The 26,654-nt window shown below is 48.3% G+C and overlaps 2 protein-coding genes across 2 annotated transcripts in view; both read left to right on the top strand.

Annotated features, from left to right (window-relative positions):
- LOC309564458 (uncharacterized protein) overlaps positions 1–26,654 on the top strand; it is a 1,566,033-nt gene that overhangs the window by 808,885 nt on the left and 730,494 nt on the right. The gene's annotated exons all lie outside the window — the stretch shown is intronic.
- The window catches only part of LOC309564017 (uncharacterized protein), a gene marked incomplete at both ends in the record, with an annotated part of 40,979 nt that overhangs the window by 7,104 nt on the left and 7,221 nt on the right, over positions 1–26,654 (top strand). The window contains 3 exons of the mRNA XM_082268641.1: positions 18,260–18,491; positions 19,456–19,573; positions 22,444–22,748. Coding sequence (XP_082124767.1) covers positions 18,260–18,491; positions 19,456–19,573; positions 22,444–22,748 — 655 coding nt within the window. The remainder of the gene's footprint in view (positions 1–18,259; positions 18,492–19,455; positions 19,574–22,443; positions 22,749–26,654) is intronic.

The following is a 26,654-nucleotide window of genomic DNA, read 5'->3' as shown; positions in this document are numbered from 1 at the left end:
AACCACACTAGGCCCCAATTACTATTGTTTGTACCCCTAAAAGGCTAGATGAGGAGTAGGAGGAGGAGTATGGAACAGGCAGCACCCTCAAACCTTCAGAAGTATGAGATGAACCCCAACAACTTGGAAAGGTGGATCTCTCTCACACGTACCGACACAGACTATCCCGCAATTCAATTGATCCTCAAAGGTTTTTATTGAATAGCGGAATAGGAAATATGATCAAAAAAAGTGTATGTATCTCGCACGTACACAACCACACTAGGCCCCAATTACTATTGTTTGTACCCCTAAAAGGCTAGATGAGGAGTAGGGGGGGTATGGAACAGGCAGCACCCTCAAACCTTCAGAAGTATGAGATGAACCCCAACAACTTGGAAAGGTGGATCTCTCTCACACGTACCGACACAGACTATCCCGCAATTCAATTGATCCTCAAAGGTTTTTATTGAATAGCGGAATAGGAAATATGATCAAAAAAAGTGTATGTATCTCGCACGTACACAACCACACTAGGCCCCAATTACTATTGTTTGTACCCCTAAAAGGCTAGATGAGGAGTGGGGGGGTATGGAACAGGCAGCACCCTCAAACCTTCAGAAGTATGAGATGAACCCCAACAACTTGGAAAGGTGGATCTCTCTCACACGTACCGACACAGACTATCCCGCAATTCAATTGATCCTCAAAGGTTTTTATTGAATAGCGGAATAGGAAATATGATCAAAAAAAGTGTATGTATCTCGCACGTACACAACCACACTAGGCCCCAATTACTATTGTTTGTACCCCTAAAAGGCTAGATGAGGAGTAGGGGGGGTATGGAACAGGCAGCACCCTCAAACCTTCAGAAGTATGAGATGAACCCCAACAACTTGGAAAGGTGGATCTCTCTCACACGTACCGACACAGACTATCCCGCAATTCAATTGATCCTCAAAGGTTTTTATTGAATAGCGGAATAGGAAATATGATCAAAAAAAGTGTATGTATCTCGCACGTACACAACCACACTAGGCCCCAATTACTATTGTTTGTACCCCTAAAAGGCTAGATGAGGAGTAGGGGGGGTATGGAACAGGCAGCACCCTCAAACCTTCAGAAGTATGAGATGAACCCCAACAACTTGGAAAGGTGGATCTCTCTCACACGTACCAACACAGACTATCCCCCAATTTAACTGATCCCCAAAGGTTTTTGATTAAATAGCGGAATAGAAAATATGATCCCAAAAAAGTGTATGTATATCACACGTACACAACCACACTAGGCCCCAATTACTATTGTTTGTACCCCTAAAAGGCTAGGAGTAGGGGGAGTATGGAACAGGCAGCACCCTCAAACCTTCAGAAGTATGAGATGAACCCCAACAACTTGGAAAGGTGGATCTCTCTCACACGTACCAACACAGACTATCCCCCAATTTAACTGATCCCCAAAGGTTTTTGATTAAATAGCGGAATAGAAAATATGATCCCAAAAAAGTGTATGTATATCACACGTACACAACCACACTAGGCCCCAATTACTATTGTTTGTACCCCTAAAAGGCTAGGAGTAGGGGGAGTATGGAACAGGCAGCACCCTCAAACCTTCAGAAGTATGAGATGAACCTCAACAACTTGGAAAGGTGGATCTCTCTCACACGTACCAACACAGACTATCCCCCAATTTAACTGATCCCCAAAGGTTTTTGATTAAATAGCGGAATAGAAAATATGATCCCAAAAAAGTGTATGTATATCACACGTACACAACCACACTAGGCCCCAATTACTATTGTTTGTACCCCTAAAAGGCTAGGAGTAGGGGGAGTATGGAACAGGCAGCACCCTCAAACCTTCAGAAGTATGAGATGAACCCCAACAACTTGGAAAGGTGGATCTCTCTCACACGTACCAACACAGACTATCCCCCAATTTAACTGATCCCCAAAGGTTTTTGATTAAATAGCGGAATAGAAAATATGATCCCAAAAAAGTGTATGTATATCACACGTACACAACCACACTAGGCCCCAATTACTATTGTTTGTACCCCTAAAAGGCTAGGAGTAGGGGGAGTATGGAACAGGCAGCACCCTCAAACCTTCAGAAGTATGAGATGAACCCCAACAACTTGGAAAGGTGGATCTCTCTCACACGTACCAACACAGACTATCCCCCAATTTAACTGATCCCCAAAGGTTTTTGATTAAATAGCGGAATAGAAAATATGATCCCAAAAAAGTGTATGTATATCACACGTACACAACCACACTAGGCCCCAATTACTATTGTTTGTACCCCTAAAAGGCTAGGAGTAGGGGGAGTATGGAACAGGCAGCACCCTCAAACCTTCAGAAGTATGAGATGAACCCCAACAACTTGGAAAGGTGGATCTCTCTCACACGTACCAACACAGACTATCCCCCAATTTAACTGATCCCCAAAGGTTTTTGATTAAATAGCGGAATAGAAAATATGATCCCAAAAAAGTGTATGTATATCACACGTACACAACCACACTAGGCCCCAATTACTATTGTTTGTACCCCTAAAAGGCTAGATGAGGAGTAGGGGGAGTATGGAACAGGCAGCACCCTCAAACCTTCAGTATGAGATTGTGTTCACTGTACCCCACAAAGATTGAGTTCACTGCACCCCACAATGATTGTGTTCACTGCACCCCACAAAGATTGTGTTCACTGCACCTCACAAAGATTGTGTTCACTGTACCCCCCAAAGATTGTGTTCACTGCACCCCACAAAGATTCTGTTCACTGTACCCCACAAAGATTGTGTTCACTGCACCCCAAAAAGATTGTGTTCACTGCACCCCAAAAAGGATGTTGTTCACTGCACCCCAAAAAGGATGTTGTTCACTCCACCCCAAAAAGATTGTGTTCACTGCACCCCACAAAGATTGTGTTCACTGCACCCCAAAAAGATTGTGTTCACTGCACCCCAAAAATGATTTTGTTCACTGCACCCCAAAAAGGATTTTGTTCACTGCACCCCAAAAAGGATGTTGTTCACTCCACCCCAAAAAGATTGTGTTCACTGCACCCCAAAAAGATTGTGTTCACTGCACCCCACAAAGGATTTTGTTCACTGCACCCCAAAAAGATTGTGTTCACTGCACCCCAAAAAGGATGTTGTTCACTGCACCCCAAAAAGGATTTTGTTCATTGCACCCCAAAAAGATTTGGTTCACTGCACCCCACAAAGGATTTTGTTCACTGCACCCCACAAAGATTGTGTTCACTGCACCCCAAAAAGATTTTGTTCACTGCACCCCAAAAAGATTGTGTTCACTGCAGCCCAAAAAGATTGTGTTCACTGCAGCTCACACACAGAAAAATGGATGTGGATCACTGACACCTGCCTATCTCCAATCCCACACCACACAGCAATATCGATTGTAGTTTGTAGAACACAGTTTCCCTAAAATTCAGCAGACTCTGTCCCTAACAGGATTGAGAAGAGATCGTAGATCAGGATTGAGTGCAGACCCCACCCCCCACACAGCAATATCGATTGTAGTTTGTAGAAGACACTGACCCTATATAATTCAGCAGACTCTATCCCTAAAATGCCTACAACTCGCCCTGCCTAAACACTCCGACCTGTCCCTCAATTCTATCCGGACACAAATGGTTTTTTCCTGCCTATCTTTCCCTAATCAGCAGCCAGCACGTTGATGTGTGCTCTGTCCCTGAATCTAAGCAGCATAATGACGCCGCTGCGGCTGCCTCGAACTTATAAAGACTTGGTCACATGCTTCAGACGGCCAATCACAGCTACTGAGACATTTGCAGGCATGGCTGGGATGGCTTAAGGCACACCAGTTAAACGATTGTTGATTGGCTGTTGAAAGCCCGCCATGAAAAGAGCGCCAAAGCATGCAAAACCCGGAAATAAAACGACCGAACACGGATTTTTACCCGAACATACAGTAAAGTGTCCGTGTCCGTGTTCGGGTACAAAAAATCCAATTATTCGGTACGAACACGAATAATACAGTCCGTGTTCGCTCAACACTACACACTTGTCTTTGTACTCCCCACCTAGTTGCCGCCATCCATGCTTGATACCATCTGAACTAAATAAGTTTATCTTGGTCTCATCAGACCACAGGACATGGTTCCAGTAATCCATTTCTTTAGTCTGCTTTTAGGACGACAGCCATATAGACCAATTTGATGCAGTGTGCGGCGTATGGTCTGAGCACTGACAGGCTGACCCAAAACCCCTTCAACCTCTGCAGCAATGCTGGCAGCACTCATACATCTATTTCCCAAAGACAACCTCTGGATATGACGCGGAGCACGTGCACTCAACTTCTTTGGTGGACCATGGTGAGGCCTGTTCTGGTTGGAACCTATCCTGTTAAACTGCTGTTTTTTCTTGGCCACCATGCTGCAGCTCAGTTTCAGGGTCTTGGCAATCTTCTTATAGCCTAGCCAATCTTTATGTAGAGCAACAATTCTTTGCTATGAGGTGCCATGTTGAACTTCTAGTGACCAGTATGAGAGAGTGAGAGCTGTAAGACCAAATTTAACACACCTGCTCCCCATTCACACCTGAGACCTGGTAACACTAACGAGTCCCATGACACCGGGGAGGGAAAATGGCTAATTGGGCCTAATTTGAACATTTTCACTTAGGGGTGTTCTCACTTTTGTTGCCAGTGGTTTAGACATTAATGGCTGTGTGTTGAGTTATTTTGAGGGGACAGTAAATTTACACTGTTATACAATCTGTACACTCACTACTTTACATTGTAGCAAAGTGTCATTTCTTCAGCATTGTCACATGAAAAGATACAGTATAATAAAATATTTCCAAAAATGCGAGGGGGTGTACTCAATTTTTGTGCGATACTGCATGTCCCAAAGCAATACACGTGACGGGAGGGAGACACAGATGCCACCATCAGGCCTAAGGAGACTAAGGCTGGGTTCACATATTTGCGAATTGGATGCACGCTCTCAATAGAACTGGTTCACACAGGTCCAGAGGGGACGCAGAGCGGATTGCAATAGTGTCCTCTGCATGTTTGGGTCTGGCACAAATTCGGACCTGAAACGCAACTGAACCGGTAAACAGACACGCACCAGACCCCAGGCACGACCCGCAACCAGTGGCGTCACTAGGGGGGGCCAGAGGGGCCATGGCCCCCCAAAATTAGTCTGTGCCCCCCGAATTAATTATGAGCACATACACAGTCAATTGGCAATGGATTATGTCCAGCGCTGCGTGCAGTGCTTCTATAAACACACAGGCCGGCCAGCGGACTGTGCGGGGCGGCGCCCCGGCGAGCAACGGAGGTGGGCGTGCACAGCAGAGCGGTATGACGTCAGCATAGGGAGAGTGCGTGGTGAGCATCTGCGCAGTGCGCACCAAGCACCAGCCTGGCCGAAAGCGTGCGCGGGAGTGGCGTGTCAGCAGTCACTCTGTCCAAAGTCCACTGTGTGTCTGTCGGGGACCGGACCAGACGGTGAGGCGGCACGAGGCAAGACACTGGCGTCTGCCAGCAAGCATAGGCCAGCCCAGCCAGTGAGCCAGCAAGCCAAGCAGAGGAGTGGAGGGCTCTGAGGAGCCGAGCCAGCCTCCAGCAGGAGACGAGGAGCAGCCACAGGCCGGCATCGGCTTGAAAGGGGGCAGCCTCAGCCTGCCTGGGAGGTGAGTCACTGGAGCAGTGAGTCCACTCACTGCCCATTTGTAATGCATCATACCACACTCACACCCAACAATTGTCAATGTGGACAATGCTTGACATGCTGAGCTGACAGAATTTTACAGCTGAACAATGCTGTAAAATTCTGTCAGCATGTCAGCCCACATTGTCATTTTCAGGGGTATGAGATGCAAATGTGCAATGGACTCACATTGAGTCCACTGCACATTTGCATCTCATACCACCCTCACCCCTGAAAATGACAATGTGGGCTGACATGCTGACCGAATTTATTTTACAGCTGAGCTGAACTGCTCCACTAGTGCGAGTGCCACCTCTAAAACCGATGTCCCCGGGCTGCTCGATGTGTCTGGTTCCATTGCTGCGCACTGCTGCCTCGCCTTACAGGTGACTCCGCTAATGCTGTCCGCATGCTCTGGGCCTTCAAATATATAAACATGAAATATTCGTGACTGATTCCCATTGTCAGGAATATTTCATGTTTATGTCTTTATTTGGCCAATTTTTCACAAATGTTTCATGTTTTATGCTATTGAAGGCCCAGAGTGTGTGGACAACATTAGTAGAGTCACTGGTAAGGCGAGGCAGCAGCACGCAGCAGAGGAGCCAGACACAGCCAGCACACAAGGAGCAGGCCCGGGGACATCGGTTTTAGAGGTTGCAGGTAAGTGGAGCAGTGAGTCCACTGCACATTTCCTTTCTCGTACCACCCTCACGCCCCTGAAAATGACAATGTGGACTGACCCGCTGACAGAACTTTACAGATGAACATGGCAAACATGTATAATACATGTCCGTAAGTTTTCTATGTCCAGCTGTAAAATTCTGTCAGCGTGTCCGTCCACATTGTCATTTAATGTTTATGCTTTTAATATCCATTGTCAGGGATATTTCATGTTTATGCATTTGACGGCCGTTGTCAGGGATATTTCATGTTTATGCATTTGACGGCCATTGTCAGGAATATTTCATGTTTATGCATTTGATGGCCGTTGTCGGGAATATTTCTTGTTTATGCGTTTGATGCACGTTGCCAGCAATATTTCAAGTTTATGTGTTTGATTTCCATTTTCTGAATCAAAAGCATAAACCTGACATATTCCTGACATTGGCCATCTAACACATAAACAGGAAATATTCTTGAACATGGGCATCAAACGCATAAACATGAATTATTCCTGACCATTTGACTTGAATATTTCATGTTTATGCATTGGATGTCCATTGTCAGGAATATTTCTTGTTTATGCATTTGACGGCCATTGTCAGGAGTGGGGGTGAACCAATCCGACTTTTTTTGTCCCGATACCGACATTGTGTATCTGCCGATACCAGTACCGATCCGGAACTACACACATAAAGCATGCGGCTGCAGTACAGAGCAAAGCCGCTGCTTCATCTATATGGCTCCTCCATTCACAGGCAGAGTGCATCTGATATCACTGTGAGCCGAACCTATACAGGAAGTATCGGCTCCCATCCCATACTGCTTCTACACCAATTAAGGGATGGCTGAGCCGGGACTCAGCAAAACCGGATCGGCCCGTGGATCGGTTAATTTTACCCATCCCCGATCCAGCTATTGTGGCAGTATCGGCGCTGATATCTGATCCTAATATCGGATCGGTGCATCCCTAGTCAGGAGTACTTCATGTTTATGCGTTTGATGCACGTTGTCAGCAATATTTCATGTTAATGCGTTTGATGCCCGTTGTGAGGTGTACTTTATGTTTATGAGTGTCAGGTCACCTGTGGCCAGGTGACAACTACACCCTGTTGGAGGCAGGGGCGCAGCGCAAGGTAGTGAACCCGATAGCAGACTGCTGCGGATGGACCGGAACGTGAGCCCAAGATTCCCCAGGGCGCGGAGTCTAAGACCCAGCGGGTGTTCACCAGAGCCTCTAGTGGTGAGGATGGACTTGGCTGCAGCTGGGTCCAGGTCGCGGCCCCTGGGGTCCCCCAAGTCACGCTCCGTAGGGAGAGAAGGGAAGCAGCCACTCAGGTCCCACGGAATGGTGAAGGGTAAGCCGAGGTCGGGGTAACAGGCAGACAAGGGTAACCAAGGGACAGGCCAAAGGTCAGGGTAACAGGCAAACAGGAATAGTCAGAGACAAGCCAAAGTCGGTACACAGAAAGGTAGAGCAAGCACACGGCAAACAGTAAACAAACACTGTTGAACAGCAAAGCAGACCTGCAGTGCACTGGTTAATATGGAATTCCTGTGATGACCTAGGTTGGGCAGGAACAGGAAGGAGAGGTGATAAAAAGGAACCAGAAGTGAAGTCTGACCTCTAATACAGACATGAAGGAACAGGTAAGCTGCAAAACACTATTGCAAGTCCATGACACTGAGTTCAGGAGTGCTGTACGTATAGAGTGCAGAGTTTAGGGGTGCTCTATGTACAGAGTGCAGAGTTTAAGGGTGTGCTATGCACAGTTTGCAACACCAACCCTCATCCCCCCCCCCCCAAAGCTTCCTTACAGCTTTACTCTCTCCAGCCTCTCCCTATGTAGGTGGCTCTAAAACTGCCGTGTGTGGGTGGCTCTCTCTACTAGGTGTGTATTTGGCTCTGTTTTATCTCTTTCAGTTTAGGTGGTGCTACCTTGCAGGGAGATCTTCTCGCTCTCAGATTGTGGAGACCTGTCCTTGCCTTGCTTTGCCGTAAGGGATCTGTTACATCTAGAAGCCACTGAAAGCAAAGCTGTCCCTTGTAACCACAGAAGGCTTCTGAAACGTAGTGGGAGAGGAGGCTCCAGAACTTTAAAATGCCCCGCCTCCTCTCCCATTAAGTTTCCCAACTAGAGTCAGATCCTGATATGCTGGTCCTGAAGGATGCAGTGACAGAAGGGAATGAAGAGAAAATGGATGCAGTACTGGGGTGTCACTGTCACTACCATGACTTGGGCTCCTTCCCACTGACTAGGGACCCAGGACTAAGGAGACTTCCCCCCCCCCCTTCTGGGCTTTACAATGAATCTTTCCCTAAGATGATTATTAAGGCAAGGCAAAAACGATATGGTCGTTCCTCACACCACTCTACAAGCAACTCTCTGTATGCTGGAATATTCCATGTCCACCCTCAGTAGAAGCATTCAGTAAAGGATGAGCAACAATACTCTCATACACAGATAGATTCTTCTCCAGCAAACGCTCAGTGTATGGATCATAAAAAAAAAAGAAACCAAAAGCCTCCACATAGTGTAAAACCATACAATGAAGATATTTATTAAAGGTTAAGAACACTTACAATTCAGTTATCAAGAAAGCGCTTTCATATGTACTGTATACAACATGCCATATCGTTTTCCCCCTTGCCTTATTGGGTGTGCAGACACCATCGCATGAGTAGACCCATTAGGCGTATCCCAAACTGGGTCCACTTGTTCTGGTAAGCCTCTCTGTTTGTCGGTGGTGGTTCTTCTCTTCACAACAATAATTTTTTGGCGGTGGGTTCACAATCAGTACCCATTTTGGAGCACATCATGAAGATCAGTTTTATACACATTTATTTGGACTTTAATTCTTTGTACTTTTTCACTTAAATGTCACGTCACGTTTATGGTGACGTGTTGTGTCACTATTTTGTTATATCACTTTTATTGGAATGTTTTCATGTTTATTTCCACAACGGATTTTCACATTGATTTAGCATTTGACCATTTTATATGTGAAATTCATACATGGGTTAAGGATCTATTGTTGATTATTGTAAAGATATACTGTATTTTAATTTTTAATGAGAGACAAGAATTGTTCATTGGTCAGGGAACCCCTAGAAAGCTTTGGAGGAACCCTGGTTGAGAAAGACTGGACTAGGCAGTAATATATTTCTCTTCCCCTTGGTGGGAGTGGAGATGACCCATCTATAAGGATATACAGTACATACACACACATCACAAGGCCGTGGTCACACTAGGAGACATTTCTCGGGGCTGCAGTTCCTCTGAGCTCCACAATCTGGTGATCTCACTATTACCAAGACAGGAAGTCTCTATGGAAGACAGGAAGTGATGTCAGGTATAAATAGGAAGTTCCGGGTGAGAGGTGGTTCGGAAGGAAGTAGCGAGGAGACGTTGCTGGAAGTGGCAGCAGAGGAGGTAATAAGATCTTATTTTCTATTTACACCCAGTAACCCCCGTCATGTCCGTCCTCTTCCTCCATAGTCACTGTGACCTCTTTTATCTCCAGCAGATGATGATGGACACATATATAGTGCGGAAACGTAGATTAACCCCTTCAGGGTCCGAACATTTCCCTACTTACGAGGCCGGAACATTCTCTTCATTTTGGAGATGTGTCACCTTTCCCACCAATCACCTTCTCACCTTATCAGTCTAAACGGATTATACCACTTTTACTTAGTCGTGGATAATGGGATGGGGGGGTTTATTTAAAGCGGAGTTCCGGGCTCAAAAACAACTTTGGCCCATCCGCTTGCTGTGAATGCCCTAAAAATCAAATAGATTTTCCCGAATTTCTTTTTTTCTTTACTTACCTTGTTCTTTAAGAAAGTATACTTACCTTCCTTCTACAGATCCCTCTCAAAAAATGAGCATATTGTGATAAAGTTCATTATTTTCTGTAATGTACTGATAAACATTAGACTTTCATATATTTTAGATTCATTACACACAACTGAAGTAGTGAAGTCTTTTATTGTTTTAATATTGATGATTTTGGCATACAGCTCATGAAAACCCAAAATTCCTATCTCAAAAAATTAGCATATTTCATCCGACCAATAAAAGAAAAGTGTTTTTAATACAAAAAAAGTCAACCTTCAAAAAATGATGTTCAGTTATGCACTCAATACTTGGTCGGGAATCCTTTTGCAGAAATGACTGCTTCAGTGCGGCGTGGCATGGAGGCGATCAGCCTGTGGCACTGCTGAGGTGTTATGGAGGCCCAGGATGCTTCGATAGCGGCCTTGAGCTCATCCAGAGTGTTGGGTCTTGCGTCTCTCAACTTTCTCTTCACAACATCCCACAGATTCTCTATGGGGTTCAGGTCAGGAGAGTTGGCAGGCCAATTGAGCACAGTAATACCATGGTCAGTAAACCATTTACCAGTGGTTTTGGCACTGTGAGCAGGTGCCAGGTCGTGCTGAAAAATGAAATATTCATCTCCATAAAGCTTTTCAGCAGATGGAAGCATGAAGTGCTCCAAAATCTCCTGATAGCTAGCTGCATTGACCCTGCCCTTGATAAAACACAGTGGACCAACTCCAGCAGCTGACATGGCACCCCAGACCATCACTGACTGTGGGCACTTGACACTGGACTTCAGGCATTTTGGCATTTCCCTCTCCCCAGTCTTCCTCAGGGTCCGGTCACCTCTTCTCGTTGTGCAGCGTTTTCTGCCACACTTTTTCCTTCCCACAGACTTCCCACTGAGGTGCCTTGATACAGCACTCTGGGAACAGCCTATTCGTTCAGAAATTTCTTTCTGTGTCTTACCCTCTTGCTTGAGGGCGTCAATGATGGCCTTCTGGACAGCAGTCAGGTCGGCAGTCTTACCCATGATTGCGGTTTTGAGTAATGAACCAGGCTGGGAGTTTTTAAAAGGCTCAGGAATCTTTTGCAGGTGTTGAGAGTTAATTAGTTGATTCAGATGATTAGGTTTATAGCTCGTTTAGAGAACCTTTTCATGATATGCTAATTTTTTGAGATAGGAATTTGGTTTTTTCATGAGCTGTATGCCAAAATCATCAATATTAAAACAATAAAAGGCTTGCACTACTTCAGTTGTGTGTAATGAATCTAAAATATATGAAAGTCTAATGTTTATCAGTACATTACAGAAAATAATCAACTTTATCACAATATGCTAATTTTTTGAGAGGGACCTGTACTTCCTCCCTCCTCGGCCGCGGCCCGCGCCGTCTCTTCCTGCTTGCGATGACTCCTGGGAGCTGAATGTCATCGCTCCTAGGAGTCAATGCGCCTTCACCGGCCCCGCTCGTCAGTTCCGGTGTAACGTTAAAAAACCATACCCCGTGGAGAAACCATACCGTCGTCACTTTCGGTCTGAAACAGCTGAGCAGCGCAGCAGTGCGCATGCTCAGAGCCCCGGATACGTAAATGAACATGAAAGAATTTGACAAGTGCGCATGCTCGTGGGGCATGAAATTCTCACGGCACTGTGTCTAATGTAATACTTGCGGCGGGTACATTAAAACACTTCGGCTGCAACATAGATCATCTCCTCTGCTATCGCTTTAACTTCCCTCATCTCCGGTAATAAATATAAAAGCGGCGGCGGGAGTATGAGATGTAAATGTGATGGCGATCGCGGCTCCGTGATCCGCTTTTATATTTATTACCGGAGATGAGGGCAGTGACAGGGCGAAGAGCGGAGATGATTTATGTTGCAGATGAGCTGTTTTAATGTAAGCGCCGCAAGTTTAACTACCGTGAGAAATCCATACCCTCCGTAGCTGAACCGGAAGTGACGAGGGTATGGTTTTCTCACGGGTATGGTTTTTTCATGGAACACCGGTGCAGGCGCGTCATTTCCTGCTAAACAGCTTCTGAGCATGCCCAGAAGCTGTGCAGGGATGATGCGCCGGCCCCGGAAGTGACGAACGGGGCCGGTGCAGGCGTATTCTGGGGCGAAGAGGACACGGAACCCCGCTTTAAGGAGCATTGGAATATGTATGTCTTTATTTTATAAGATTCAAATAGGAAGAAAGAGGGAAAAATGTAATTTGTAATAAATTTCCTAACAACTAATTTTTCCATAATGATCCCAGTCTCAGATATTCATCCTAAAATGTGATCAGTAAAGTCTCTGAAGTACACAGAGATCACAGGAATATGATGTGACCTGGCAAAGCCCGAGAACAAAGTTCATCTTTCAGTTTAGGAGAAATTATTCGGTGTACGGAAACCCCACACAGCTCCTCCTCTCAGTGTCTTCCAATCAGAGTCAGAGAATCCTTTGACACCACAATGACCTCACAGCTTCTCCTCCCAATGTCCCTCCAACCAGTGTCAGAGAATCCTGTGAAATCACACTGACCTCACAGCTCCTCCTCTCAATGTCCCTATCACTAATAGAGCAAGACTGTAGCTCCTGCATTGTGTGTAATGACACCAGAATTGCTTGCAACAGGCTTTGAACCTACAGGGTGAGGGGGTGAGGGGCGCTATGTGGGTAAATTATATCCCAGTGGGGTTTTAATAAAATGGAAACCTGACCAGTGAGGTGAGGAGGATTCTGGAAATGTCATTTGATTTTACTATTTGTATTCAATGCTAGGGTTCTCCTCCTGTGATATCTGGAGATCATATGACCATCACATTGCCTCCACCTCCTTCCCTGATAGACTAGAGAAATACAAAGAAGATTCTAGAAGTCTCTAGAGAGATAATCGAGCTGCTGACAGGAGATGTGAGCGGTGCTGGGAAGGACGTCATGATGGAGAATCAGCCGCCCCTCACATCACCGGGTAAGAGGAGACTTTATTGTAAAGGAGAGAGCAGTACGGAGGCTCCACCTAGATCCCCCATCATCTGATAAACACATAGAAACAATGTATTCAGTCAGTGTGTGTGTTTCCTACAGATGGATCCAGTAATGGGAACCCACCAGAGAGATGTCCCCGTCCTCTGTATTCCCGGGATTTCACACAGGAAGGTCACACAATCCCTCACCATCATCAGGTAGATGAGGAACAAACATTGATAGATGGCCAGGCGGAGCCTGGAGTTGTGGGAGGGGGAGGAGCCGCCTATTTAAGGTCAGGGCCCGCGCCTCTTCTGGGCCGCTGCAGGATTTTGTCATTTATTTCTTTCACGCCCACTGGCAGGACCTCCAATACCCGGCTCTCCCTCAGCAAGAGCACCAGGAGGACGCTTCCGGGTCAGCCAGCAGGCACCCGGCATCTAGGTACACGGGGGGGGAGGCTGTGGCTCGGTCCCCCCCCCCCCGTTTCATCCTCTCACCACCTGCCGCCCGCCATCCTCCCCCATCGCTTCCCCCATTTCTCCTCCCGTCAGTGCTCATTGCACCTGCCAAGAGACGGTCCGCGACCTCCCTCGTGGGGCAGGCGGCGCAGTCCCCGTACGCATACCGCTTGGCCATCCGTCATTTTAGTCCCACTCACCGCTCTCTTGCAGCAGCGGTCAGCTTCATAATACGCCGCTCTCCACCAGCAGCAGCACCACCAGAAGGACGCTTCCGGGTCAGCCAGCAGGCACCTGGAAACTGCAAGTACCAGGGGAGGCTGCGGTTCAGTCACCCCCCCCCCCCCCCACTATCCCATCCAATCCATCCATCCTCGATTCAAGTGCCCATCCATCTGTCAGGTGGTGGGGGTTGAGGCGGTGGCTCGATCCGTCCTCCCCTTTTTCATTCCAGCACCGTCATCCCCCCCCCCCCATTGCTTCCTCCTGCGGATGTTCCCCCGCACTCCAGCACCTGTCAGGGGCAGTCCTAGGTGGCGCCGGGGGGGGGGGGGACTTTATCCTCGGGTTTCAAGCCCAGGCTCCCCGCTCCTCACCACCACTCATCGTTTCCACCTAGATGGTCAGGTCCCCCCCCCCCAAAGTCCGGTGATTTTCTAACTCAGGAGCACCTATTGAGAACGGAATCAGCACCATTGTCCAATGTAAATGTCAGAAAAGTAATCACTGTTGCGACTGGAGTGTGTTCTACAATGGCATCCCTGCAGATGTCAGCCCTGTTCAGACTTCCTGCTTGTTAATATCGGTCAAACTGAGGTATCCTTATCACAGTGTTTGCTAATCTCAGCTGACCTCAGCCATTCACCAGTGTATTTCTCCCAGTCTGTGCCACTCTGCTCATCATGCTTTGGTTATGCTTGGATAATCCCCCGCCTTAATCTTATTCTTTGATTAGTTATAAGCCGCATACGCATACTTTTCATTTTCTCACTGACTGGATTTCCTGCTTCCAGTAGTTCTTTCCCCACCAAACTTAACTTCATAGTCTCCGCAACTACTTCATTGTTTATTCACCATCAGCTTCAGTAATTGTGCTCCCAAGACTGAAGGTTTTCTTTAACCAAGACATTACTTAGCAGTTTGCCATTTTATCACTGGTCGCAGGTCGGCGGCAACAAAAAAAAAAAACTCCAAACCGCCTTAATCGTTACACCATTTAGGCTGGCACCAGCCTCATCAATGCATGGTCAGCTCTCTGGCTCGGTCACCCTCCTTGCTGACATGTCCCACCCAGAGGAAAAAAAAAAAATATATAAATAATTTTGCCATACTACTGAGTCTCATGACCAATTGTTTGTTTATATGTCTCGTCCGTCTCCCTGTCTTTTCCTCAGTCGCAGGTTCTGGTGGGCTCTTCCATACAGCCCCGCTCGATACGCATAGGGTTGGCGTCCGCAGGGCACATCAATGGTTGAGTCAGGCGCTTATGTCATCTCACTTCAAGACGCCAACCGCTCATTCACCCATACAGGTGGCACGCACGAACATCATTGGACGTTCAGCCAAGCCTTTCAGACCCCTCACAGGTTATCACAGGCATGCTGTCTCACTTGGTCATACTCTTTCTATAATCACCTGGCTTGGGGGAGGGGGGGGGGTAGTTAGGTAGGTCACTTTCACAGCTAGCCCGAGACCAACACCCATCCTCACGCGGAGGTACTACGCCCATCGGCCCAAATCATAGCTAGCGTCTAGGTTACCCCGCTAGTGTAGAGAGGGTGTCCCCTTCCAGAGGCCTACACCCTGCCATTTCATTACTTGGCACAGCTCAGGGCCAACTCATAGACAGCACCTCTACCTGTGGTGGGTTAGTCAGGGCCTCATGTCCCACTCTCCAGTACTGGTCTCCTCCGGTAAACGAAAAAAAAAAAACATTGGGGGGGGGGGGGGTCACGCCCGCCAGTCAAACTTTTTCGTCTACTTATGTTCCATGACCTTTTTCTCCCCAAGTCTTGACGAGCCCTATCCGGTCAAGGTCCCGGTCTATCCCAAAGATCGCCACCGAATTGAGATGGAGAGGAAGTCTGTTTCCTGCCACCGCCGGGAAGGCTGTACCTTTAAGGATATTGACGTCCAGTTCCGCAGTTGGGGTCTGGCTTGCGGGGCAATGTGCACGATCCCTTAGCCCTGGACAGGGTATCGTGCACATCACACGGCATGGCATCCATCTCGTCTTCCATCATGAATTGCTCAATCAAGGAGAAAGTAATTAGAAACTCTGGCTCCTGCCCCCTTGGCATCCTTGGGTTTCCCTCCCTCCCAGGTTGTTGCCCTTGCGGTCTCCCAGTGTGTCGTTGCAGGCACTCTTGCCTCCCCAGCCTCCATGGCTCACATTGTCACACCAACTCACATGGTCCCTCTCAGCGTCAAAGACATCCTGGAGGGCAGGGACGTTAATCCCATGACCCTGTTGCTTGCATCCCAGGACATCGTAGGAAGTTAGATCTATAACCGCGGCGTCCTTTCCGTGGTAATCAAGGCCATTGACCCCCAGGTTGGACAAGGAATGGTCCATCCCCGAGTTTGTGTTGGCTCTTGGTCCATACAGATTGAATTTCTTTTCCCAAGCCTTAGGGAGGAATTTGCATTCGTACTTGTACAAGGTGGTTGATTTGGGGCACTAGTACGGCGGCCTGGCTTTCCACGATTACCATAGTTTTTCGGCCAAGGTGTCTGCCACCTTTGCCCAGTTCAATATCTATGCAGACTGGGGTTGTTCCACCGCCACTTCGCCGGGCTCACTCTACCGGCCTGCGCTAACTGTGCTTCCCTTTTCCACCCCACTGGAGTGGCATATACTTGTTCATTCTGCCATTCACAGACCACTCTCCAGTGTTCATGGACTGACGCGGCGGGCCAATGCCGGGTTTGCGATTTCTGGGGCAACAGGTGGCTCAGGGGTAGTTAACCGCCAGTAACCTCAAATCTGCCATCTTTCAACTCCACCTCGGGCCCCCCTGTTTGAGATTTCCCCCATTGTGGCAGCTGCTAGGGAAAAGGGGGGGGGCGCCTTTGGTCGGGCCAAACCGTAAGTGCTTCACTGACAATATGACCACAGGCGTCACCTTTAAAGAAGGGTGGTTTTCCTCCCTCACCTTCATGAGTCTAGGGCTGAAACAACTAATCGACAAAATCGATAATAATCGATAATTACAATCCTTGTCAACGATTGTCATTATCGATTAGTTGATCCTCCGATTAGTTGTGCTGCATTTTGGACTTTCCCTCTCCTCTGTGAAGCCGTCGGCTGCACTTGCTGTCTCTCACAGCTCTGCACTTCCGTGACCTCCCCCTCCCTCCTCCTTTCCTCTCCGCCCTTTTCCTGACGTCAGTGAGTCGGATCGAGGGAGAGAACTCAGAGAAGCAGCAGCACGTGAGTGCCGAGTTTACAGTCCTACAGTCACAATGCAGCCCGCCAAACAATAGAATAAAAGCTTATCCAGATAAAAGAGTTCATATTCCTTATAAAGTGCAATATGCTAATAGAAAAATAAATGATTAAAAGCGTCCATATAGCACATATAGGGGGTCTTTCTATGCTGCCTATTTCATATCTATGGCTGACACGGATGTTTTTATTCACTTATTTTTCTATTATAATATTGCACCTTATAAGGAATATTGACTCTTTTATCTAGATAAGCTTTTATTATATTATTTACAGTATATAGCAGCTTAATTAAAAAAAAAAAAAAAGTTTTGATACAAGGCTCAGTTCACACTTGTGCGATGCGGGAACGCTGCGAATATGCAGCGTGTTCCCGCATCGCTTCCGCACCCCTGGCAGTTCACACTGCCATATGCGATACGCAGGGGGTGTCAATTAAATGTCAACGACACGCCCCAGTTTGATCGCATATCGCAGTGCGATCTGCAAGTTCGCAAAGGATCGGATCGCACATGTGTGAACCGCTGCGCGATCCGATTCTGAGGCAGCTCAAAAAAAGCCTCATGTGCGTGTTTGCTGCGGATGCGCTGCGAATTCAGCCATACAAAGTGTATGGCTGAACTTGCATCCGCACATGAGATCGCATGTAATTTAGGAGCAGTGCGCTCCGAATTACATGTGATCTCCGCAATCGCACAAGTGTGAACCGGCACTAACACTGTTTGTTCATTATTATTTTAAATAAATGAAAAAAAAAGGCATATTGAGTTTTTTTTTATGATTTTATCCGATTAATCGAAAAAATAATCGGCAACTAATCGATTATTAAAAAAATCGTTAGTTGCAGCCCTACATGAGTCGTGTCAGGAGGTTCTCTTGGCTGGCCTCCACTTTGCACTTCCACTTGGCTGTGAACACGTGCCAGGCGTTCTTAACACAGCGGCTGTTGGCCTTTCTCGTTCCAATTTATAGGTCTTCTTCCAGGCACATCCCACGGCAGAGGAAGTCCAGGACGATCTACCACCGTTCCAGGAACTCATCCTGTTTTAGCTGTTCTAATGGCTCACCGCCACAGGCTAGCCCAGTTGGCACTGTCGCCAATGCCAGACGCTCTTTCGCGTGAGTTCTGACCATCTTCGTCAGGTTTCATCACAGAGGTCATTACCTTTTTTTTTGGATCCATCATCTTTCAAACATCATCATCTTAAATCTGGCGCACAGTACTTTTAAACTCTACCTCTTTGGAGTACAGATTTATATCATCAACACGTACCTCCGGTCACGGTACATTCATGGCGCCAAGTCCCATCAAGAACTTCTGCAAGGCATCCTTCGGTTGGAAGGCCGCAAGCCCACGTTTCCTCAACCTATCGACGGCAGCAGGTTCCGGGCTTTATCCGACATGGCGGTCACTAAACTGTTCGAGGCAGGGACCAACGTTACCATCAAGACAGTCATTTATCCACCCTTCCACGCGTTCCTGCAGCCAAACAAGTTCACCGGGAGGAACACGCTCGGTACCGCCTCATGTCAAGGAGGGCAGACCTAGTCAAGGTGAACGATCATTTTGTCCTGACACTTCTACAGTCCAAGACAACTCAACCTGGGGCCACCAGTCAACATACCATGATGTCCCTCTTACCACGAATGGTGCTCAGTCCAGTTTCTGGACCGTCCTTATCCAGATTTTGGCAGGGTAGGTCAGGGTCGCTCCCCTGCTGAGCCTTCACTGTAGGCCTCTCACCACGCCCAGGTTCATCAAGTACTTGAGAACCCCGCTGGGCAAGTTGGGGTGCGATCTCGCCTTCACCGGTTATTCTTTTTACGCTTAGGGGCAGCCTTGATGGCCTTCAGCCATAGCATTCCAGTGCACTTCATCAAGAGGCTGGGACGGTGGAAATTCTTTTTGTTGCGTCTCCTTTCCCTTGGGACACAATGCATTTGCATACGATGCCCTCGTATTCAAGGTTACTTGCACAATCTCTCTTTTTGCCCTCTTTATTTTACAGGCCTGCCCGAACGACGGTTTTGGCACGCTACAACCGTAGGTTATGTTAATTATGTCATGTTCTCCATCTTGGCTCCATTCCCGAACCACAAATGGCCACGCGGAGCCTGGAGTTGTGGGAGGGGGAGGAGCCGCCTATTTAAGGTCAGGCCCCCCGCCTCTTCTGGGCTGCTGCAGGATTTCGTCATCCCACCCACCTCTGCCCATTTCTACAACATTCCCTTCTTCTTTCTTCCTTCTTGGCGGCCCTCTTTATTTTACAGGCCTGCCCAAACTACTGTTTCGGCACGCTACAACCGTAGGTTATGTTAATTATGTCATGTTCTCCATCTTGGCTCCATTCCCTGACCACAAGTGTAATTTACACAGAATGTCGTTTCTTATAATAAATTCTTTATTATATGTTTAGAGTGAAAACCTGAAGGATTATAATATTGATGTTAAAGAGGAGAATGAAAAGCATGGAGTGATCGAGGAGTTTTCTGAAAAATATAACGATCTCGACAAGAGGATGATGGAGTCACCTAGTAACAGAGAATGTCCCCGTCCTCTGTATTCCCGGGATTCCACACAGGAAGGTCACACCATCCCTCACCATCATCAGGTAGAGGAGTTACAATTATGGGTAGCTATGATTTATGTAAAAATGTATTTGTTAGGGGGGCGTGGCCGGATGTGAGCGAGGGTAGACGTGCCGGACCGGAGCTCTCTGTTAATCCTGCAACTTACCTCCGTTTTCGGTGTGCGGTGGGGCTGCTCTCCTATACCATCTTGTGGGGGAAGCTCTCAGGTCTCCAGTGATGCCATCCTCGACCCCAAAACCCGCCCGGCAGCCGCCACAGGACCAGCGCCAGACCCGCTCCGTCAAGAGCCAGGGCTCGGGCTCCGCCTCCGCCATCTTGGCGCCAACGTCTTCCCGGAAGAGCGGTGGTACGGGTGCAGGCATGGAGTCTCAGAAGCCTACGGACCCCGTGCTCTCCGGCACTTCTCAGGGACAGGCTCAGGAGGTGGTCGCGGACCAGCGGGCGATCACGGCCCCCATCCTGGAAGCCATAGATGCTTGCAAAGCGGCATTAATGGTGCGCATAGATCACCTGGCATCAGAGTGCACGCTCATCCGCCATGACCTGGATAAATTCAGGGGGAGACTCACTGCTGCAGAGGATCGCATCTCGGAGGTGGAGGACAGCTCACACTCCCATGGCGCTCAGCTGGCTGAACTCCAGAACATTGTGAAATCCTTGCAACACCGAGCTGACGATGCGGAGGATAGACAGCGCCGGAATAATGTAAGGGTGGTGGGGCTTCCTGAGGGGCTGGAGGGGAAAAAGCCTGCTGCATTTGCGGAGCAGTTCTTCAAACAACTGCTCTCTCTGGAGAATTTACCCCCCACGTATGTGGTAGAAAGGGCTCATAGAGTGCCAACTGGGGCCAGACCCCCTGGAGCCCCCCCCCGTCCGTTCCTGGTGAAGTTCCTCAATTACAGGGACAGAGACATGCTCCTCTCGGAGGCGCGGAAACACCCTGAACTTCGCTTTGAGAACGCGCGTGTCATGCTATTCCCCGATTTCTCGGCGGAGACACAACGCCGCAGGCGTTCCTTTACGGATGTCAGGAAGCGCCTAAGGGCCAAGGAACTTATCTATAGCATGCAATATCCTAGCAGGCTCAGAGTGCAGTACAAGGGCTCGGTGAAATTCTTTGACACTCCTCAAGAGGCTTCGGACTGGCTGGATGGCGTGTGATGAATCCTGACTGCCAGTGCTCTCGGCTGGCTCCCCTTTGGATGTGGTCCGTTTTTTCTTTTTACTTTTTTTTTTTTTGTTTTCCTGTTGTACGCTGCCCTGCTGTCATTCTCCTCCTGTGCCATTTTTTCTGGATATCTACGGCTTGTTGATGGTTTAGGAATGTCTACTTTTGGGGTTCCCTATCCTGCTATCTGGAGACTGGTTATTGGAGGAGGGGTGTGTCGTGGCGCCCTCCTTGCACACCGGGTGATCCGGTCTCAGAGACTCCATCGGAACTGTAAGAACATCTTCTTTACCGGACTGTTGCTCACATTGGAAAACTGACGTGCGTCACTGTTTTTTTTTGGGCAGTTTGGGACTGAAGCCGCATACCAGACTACGTTTTTCATGTTTTGGGAAAGCTCGTTTTTGTTCAACTTTCCCTTTTTCTGTGTTTGTTGGGGGGGTTGTTCTGGTACAATGGCATGGGGAGTTCTGCACCAGCACCTGTTTTTGTTTGCTCATGTATATTTTGAGGGGGTTATTTATGGGTCCCTTTTCTTTTTCATCCTGCCCATAGCCCTTACCTGGGCTCTGTGTAATTTTTTTCTAGATTCCCATGGCTGACAATATAAAACTTCTCTCATGGAATGTGAGGGGCCTGAACAATAAGTTCAAACGTGCCAGTGTCTTTCAGTATTTAAAGCTCATTAAGCCACATGTCATCTTCCTGCAGGAGACCCACCTTGATGGGAACTTGATTTTGGCTCTCCGTAGGCCGTGGATACAAAGGGCGTTTCATGCCACGTACTCCACCTATGCTAGAGGGGTCTCCATCCTCATTAGTAAATCTATCCCATGTTCGATCCAGCGGGTGATCTCTGATCCAGGGGGCAGATATGTGGCTGTGCTTTTGGATATGTACTCTGTTACCATGCTGTTGGTCGCTGTTTATGTGCCTCCACCTTTTCAGATACAACTGCTATATGATTTAACTGATAAGTTGGCTGAATATTTGCATTTACCTGTACTGTTCATGGGTGATTTTAATGCCATCCTGGATGCTACCTTGGATACTTCCAACCCCAATAGACCGCCCTCGGTGGATCTGCTCACCTGGGCTTCCACGGTGGGCTTGACTGAACTTTGGAGATGGAAGCATCCGCTCTTGAGGGAATACTCTCACCTGTCCACCGCTCATCGTTCCTCTGCTCGCATAGATCTGGCGTTTGGTACTGCCAGAATGCAATCCCTTTTGACTGCCTCGGAATACAGGGCCGGGGGGGTGTCTGATCACAACCCGCTACTCTTGACAGTGAACCTCCAATTGGGGGCTGGAGTGCGGGGTTGGCGCCTGGCTGCGGGCTGGCTCCAACAGGATCAGGTCGCTTCCCACCTTGAAAAGTCGATCCAGTCATATTGGCCAGAAAATGTGGACTCTGCTGATCAGAGAGTGGTGTGGGAGGCATTTAAGTCAGTGGCGAGGGGAGAGTGTATATCGGCCATTAAATCCGCTAGGAAAGATCACAATGAGGAGATGAGGATGTTACAGGAGGAGGAGCGGAGATGTGCGGAGGAGAACGCGGCCTTGCCGTCTGATTCCAGCTATGCTGCATTGCTGGAGGCGAGACGCCTTCTCTCTCTTCACGTCTCTGATCTTGCTCATACAGAAGCTAACAACCTACGGGCTTCTATATTTGCACAGGGCGATAAGAATGGCAAGTTCCTGGCACTGCTGGTGGCTGACCAGCAGCCGCCAGTTAATATCCCGCTTATCAGGGCCGCTGGGGGTGTGCTCAGGTCGGATCCTCGTGACATTTTGGAGACGTTTACTGACTATTTTGAGGCCCTGTACGCCCCGCTACCGGATAGTGACTCTGTGCACGCGGATGCCCTCCTGGAGGGAGTTGACTTGCCATCCTTGTCGGCGGAGGATAGCGCCCTCCTGGATGCTCCGATAACAACTTTAGAGGTGGCAAGAGCCATTGCGGCCTTCCCACCACATAAGGCCCCGGGTCCTGACGGTTTCCCTGCTGACTTTTACAAACAATATTCCGAACATTTAGCGCCTAGACTTAGCTCTCTGTTGCAGCACTGTTTGGAGGTGGAGGAACTTCCTCCCTCTATGATGGATGCCTATATGGTGCTGCTTCAGAAACCGGGTAAGGACCCCCTGGACTGCTCCTCGTATCGCCCTATCGCCCTTTTAAATATGGACCTTAAAATCCTGACGAAGGTCCTGGCCACTCGTTTGGCTGGGGTTATTCACTCATTGATAGACCCGGATCAGACGGGCTTTATGCCGGGTAAATCTGTGGACACTAACATTCGGCGATTGTTCACCCATCTTCAAATTCCTGGGGAGGCGTCGGGGCAGCGGGTGGTGGTCTCAATCGACTTTGAGAAGGCCTTTGATTCGGTCGACTGGGCCTTTATGCACAAGACGCTGGATCGTATGGGGTTCGGACCCAAATTCAAGACCTGGATCCGACTCCTTTACGCAAGCCCTAGAACAGCCATAAGATTGGGCTATCTCACTTCTCCATATTTCCGGGTGGGGAGGGGGACGAGGCAGGGGTGCCCCCTTTCCCCATTCCTGTTTGCCCTTACCCTTGAACCCATCGCGACTGCACTGCGCAGCTCCCCGGCCGTGGGGTCGATTAAAGTCGGCTCTATTAAAGAATGTCTGGCGTTATATGCCGATGACATGCTGTTGTTCCTGGAGGATCCGGGTCCCTCCTTGAGGGCGGCCCTGTCCATCCTGAATGATTTTGGCAGGTGCTCAGGGCTTCGCGTTAACTGGAGTAAGTCCTCCATTTTGCCTCTCGATGACGGTGCTCGACCTGCTGCGGCCGGGGACCTGCCCCTTCGTTGGGTGGATAGCTTCACCTACTTGGGGATCAAGATAACTAGGCGTCCCCAGGATTATTTCTCGTTGAATTTGGCTCCTCTATTGCCTAAACTCCAACAAAATATCCAAGCTTGGAAGCGCCTACAACTTTCCTTATTAGGTCGTATTAGTGTCCTTAAGATGAAATTTCTGCCTGTAGTCTTATATTTCCTCCGCAATTCTCCGCTATGGGTACCACTGACCTTTTTCCGGAAGTTGGACAGCCTCGTCTGTTCATTCCTCTGGTCGCCCGGGGTTCCCAGGATTGGCCTTCGGGCCCTCCAGGAACCGTGGGGTAATGGAGGCCTGGCACTGCCCGATTGGCGCAAGTATTATTTGGCAGGGCAGATGGTGTTTGCGCGGCGTTGGCTGCGGGCGGACGGGGAGGATTCGGCAACAATCTTGGAGGCAGCCCACCTGGGCTCCTTCGAAACCCTTAGGTTGGCGCTGTTTAGGGGTCTGGGCTCAGATCTCCCTTTAACGCTCTCCATGAGGGCGACTGTTAGGGCTTGGGCCCAGTCATTGAAGTTGACATGCCCCAGTTATGTTGGATCCTCCCCGTCCGAGCCGTTGTGGATGAACCCTACCTTTCCTCATTTTCGTCACTTACCTGATTTGATGTTGTGGGCGACGCGGGGTATAAAAACCCTGGGTGATATAACAGCGGCGGGGGCTCTCTTGCCGTTTGACCGATTGCGAGAGAAATTCGACTTGCCTAGCGGCTTTATATTCAGATACCTCCAATTGCGGCATGCCTTTCAGGCCCAATTTGCCTCATCCTCTGTTGAGCTGTCTCCTTCGGACTTAGAATGCGTGTTGACATGTGATACCACACTCAAAACTCTCTCCACTGTGTACAAGGATATGTTCCGACTTACACCCCCTGGCATAGTTAGATGTAAGGAAAAATGGACGGCTGAGGTGCCGGACCTACAGGGGGAGGACTGGGATGATGTATGGACGGAGCCTTTTAAATATTTAGTGGCTGCTAGGGACAAACTGATTCAATTTAAATTCCTCCACAGGATTTACTATACTCCGGCCCGTCTGGCCAGAATCTTCCCGACTTCGTCTGCGGAGTGTTGGCGTTGTTCCGCTTCCCCCGCAGATGCAACTCACATTTTTTGGGGCTGTGGCCAAATTCAGCGGTTTTGGACTGCGGTGACGTCCTGTCTCGCCGGGGTGCTGCTGACTCCGATTCCGCGAACCCAGCGAGTCTGTTTGCTGGGTTTGGTGGAGGAGGTGGTCCCCTCGGTGGCCCACAGGACTTTGCTGAGTGTTCTCCTATTCTATGCCAAAAAGGCTATTTTACTACATTGGAAGAAGGTTTCCCCGCCATCCTTACTGTTCTGGAAAGGCCTAGTGAATGCAATGCTACCCCTATACAAAGCCACCTATGTCTCACGAGGTTGCCCGAAAAAATTTGACAAGGTTTGGAGGGCGTGGGTGGACTCCTCAGACACTGTGGGCTGAACTGCATATGGTGTAACTGTTATGAAGCTGGTGGATTGAACGTTCTATAGAAGTATACTTATGCTATCTTGTATCTTAGCTTTGTAGTCCTGCAAGAACAGCCAGATACTGGGTCTCTTTAATGTTGAATTGACATGTGTTGATCCCGGGTAGGGGGGAGATATGGGGAGTTGTTTATGGGAAGGGACCGAAGGTTGTTTACTCCGGAGGCCGGTGGTAGGTCGTGCTGTCCTTGGACGGTGGCCTGCGCTGACCCCCTGACCTCGACGCTCCTGGTCTTCTCAGGGTGCTGGTGGTCGTTTTTGGGTGGGTGGGGGGGGGGGGGGAGGTTGTTGTTGGGTTATTATGTGCCTTTTTTTTGGCTGCTGTGTGTGTCTGTTTGTGTTACTCTGTTCTTTCTTTAAAAATCAATAAAAAGAATTTTTCAAAAAAAAAAAAAAAATGTATTTGTTACAATGAATGTTTTATTATATATTCAGAGTGAAAACCTCGGGGATGATAATATTGTTGTTAAAGAAGAGTATAAAGAGGAAGATGAGGAGTATGGAGTGAAGGAGGAACTTTCAGATGGACACAAGAATATGATGGAGCCACCTGGAAATTGGAACCCACCAGAGAGATGTCCCCGTCCTTTATATTCCTGGGGTTCCACACAGGAAGGTCACACCATCCCCCACCATCATCAGGTAGATGAGGAACAATTACTGATAGTATCATTAGGATCTGTACATTATCTGCATTGTTACCATTGATGTCATTTTTATTATATATTCAGAGTGGAAACCTGAGAGATTCTAAAGTTGAGGTTAAAGAAGAGATAAAAGAGGAGGATGATGAGTCATCGAGCTACAGAAAACCACCAGAGAGATGTCCCTGTCCTCTGTATTCCCGGGATTCCACACAGGAAGGTCACACCATCCCTCAATGTTACAAGGTTGGTGGGACGGAGCTCATAAAACACATACTCATGGAGACGATGTGTGGATTTCCTAAGTGATGTCACAATAATAAAGCTTATATCTTCCAGATGATATTCTCTCTCATTTTCTTGGTTTAGAGTGGAGATCCAATCGATATAGAATTTGAGGTTAAAGCAGACGACGAAGAGACGTATGTGAGGGATGATCAGCAGTCTATGGAGGAGGATGGAATAACGGGGACATTTATAGAGGAGGACACTCCTACAGAGATCAGCACAGGTGGGTCATTAACACTAAATACATTCCTCCACCCATACTGCTCACTGATTGGTCCAGAGTAGGGCGGGGACTGGGTGATATCAGCCTGTAATCCCCTGGTCACTTTCCTGAGCTGTGTTCCCCGTCCTGTATTTTCCTGTATTTCTCTTGGATAATCTTCCTTCTCTGTGCTGCAGACACAATTTATGTCTCTAGACTGGATTTATGGAGATTCTGGGGTTCAGCTGGCAGTAAAAAGTTGTTTTTTTACCATAGACGTTGCTTGACCTAGACACCTGGGGTATGTACATTGGTTCTTCTGCCCCATGCCCGGGTCTAG

This window comes from Pelophylax lessonae, assembly GCF_965119305.1.
Source record: "Pelophylax lessonae genome assembly, chromosome: 9".
NCBI classification, from domain to species: domain Eukaryota; kingdom Metazoa; phylum Chordata; class Amphibia; order Anura; family Ranidae; genus Pelophylax; species Pelophylax lessonae.
Note: the sequence above shows the minus strand (reverse complement) of the source record. Positions and strands in the feature narration are given on the sequence as shown.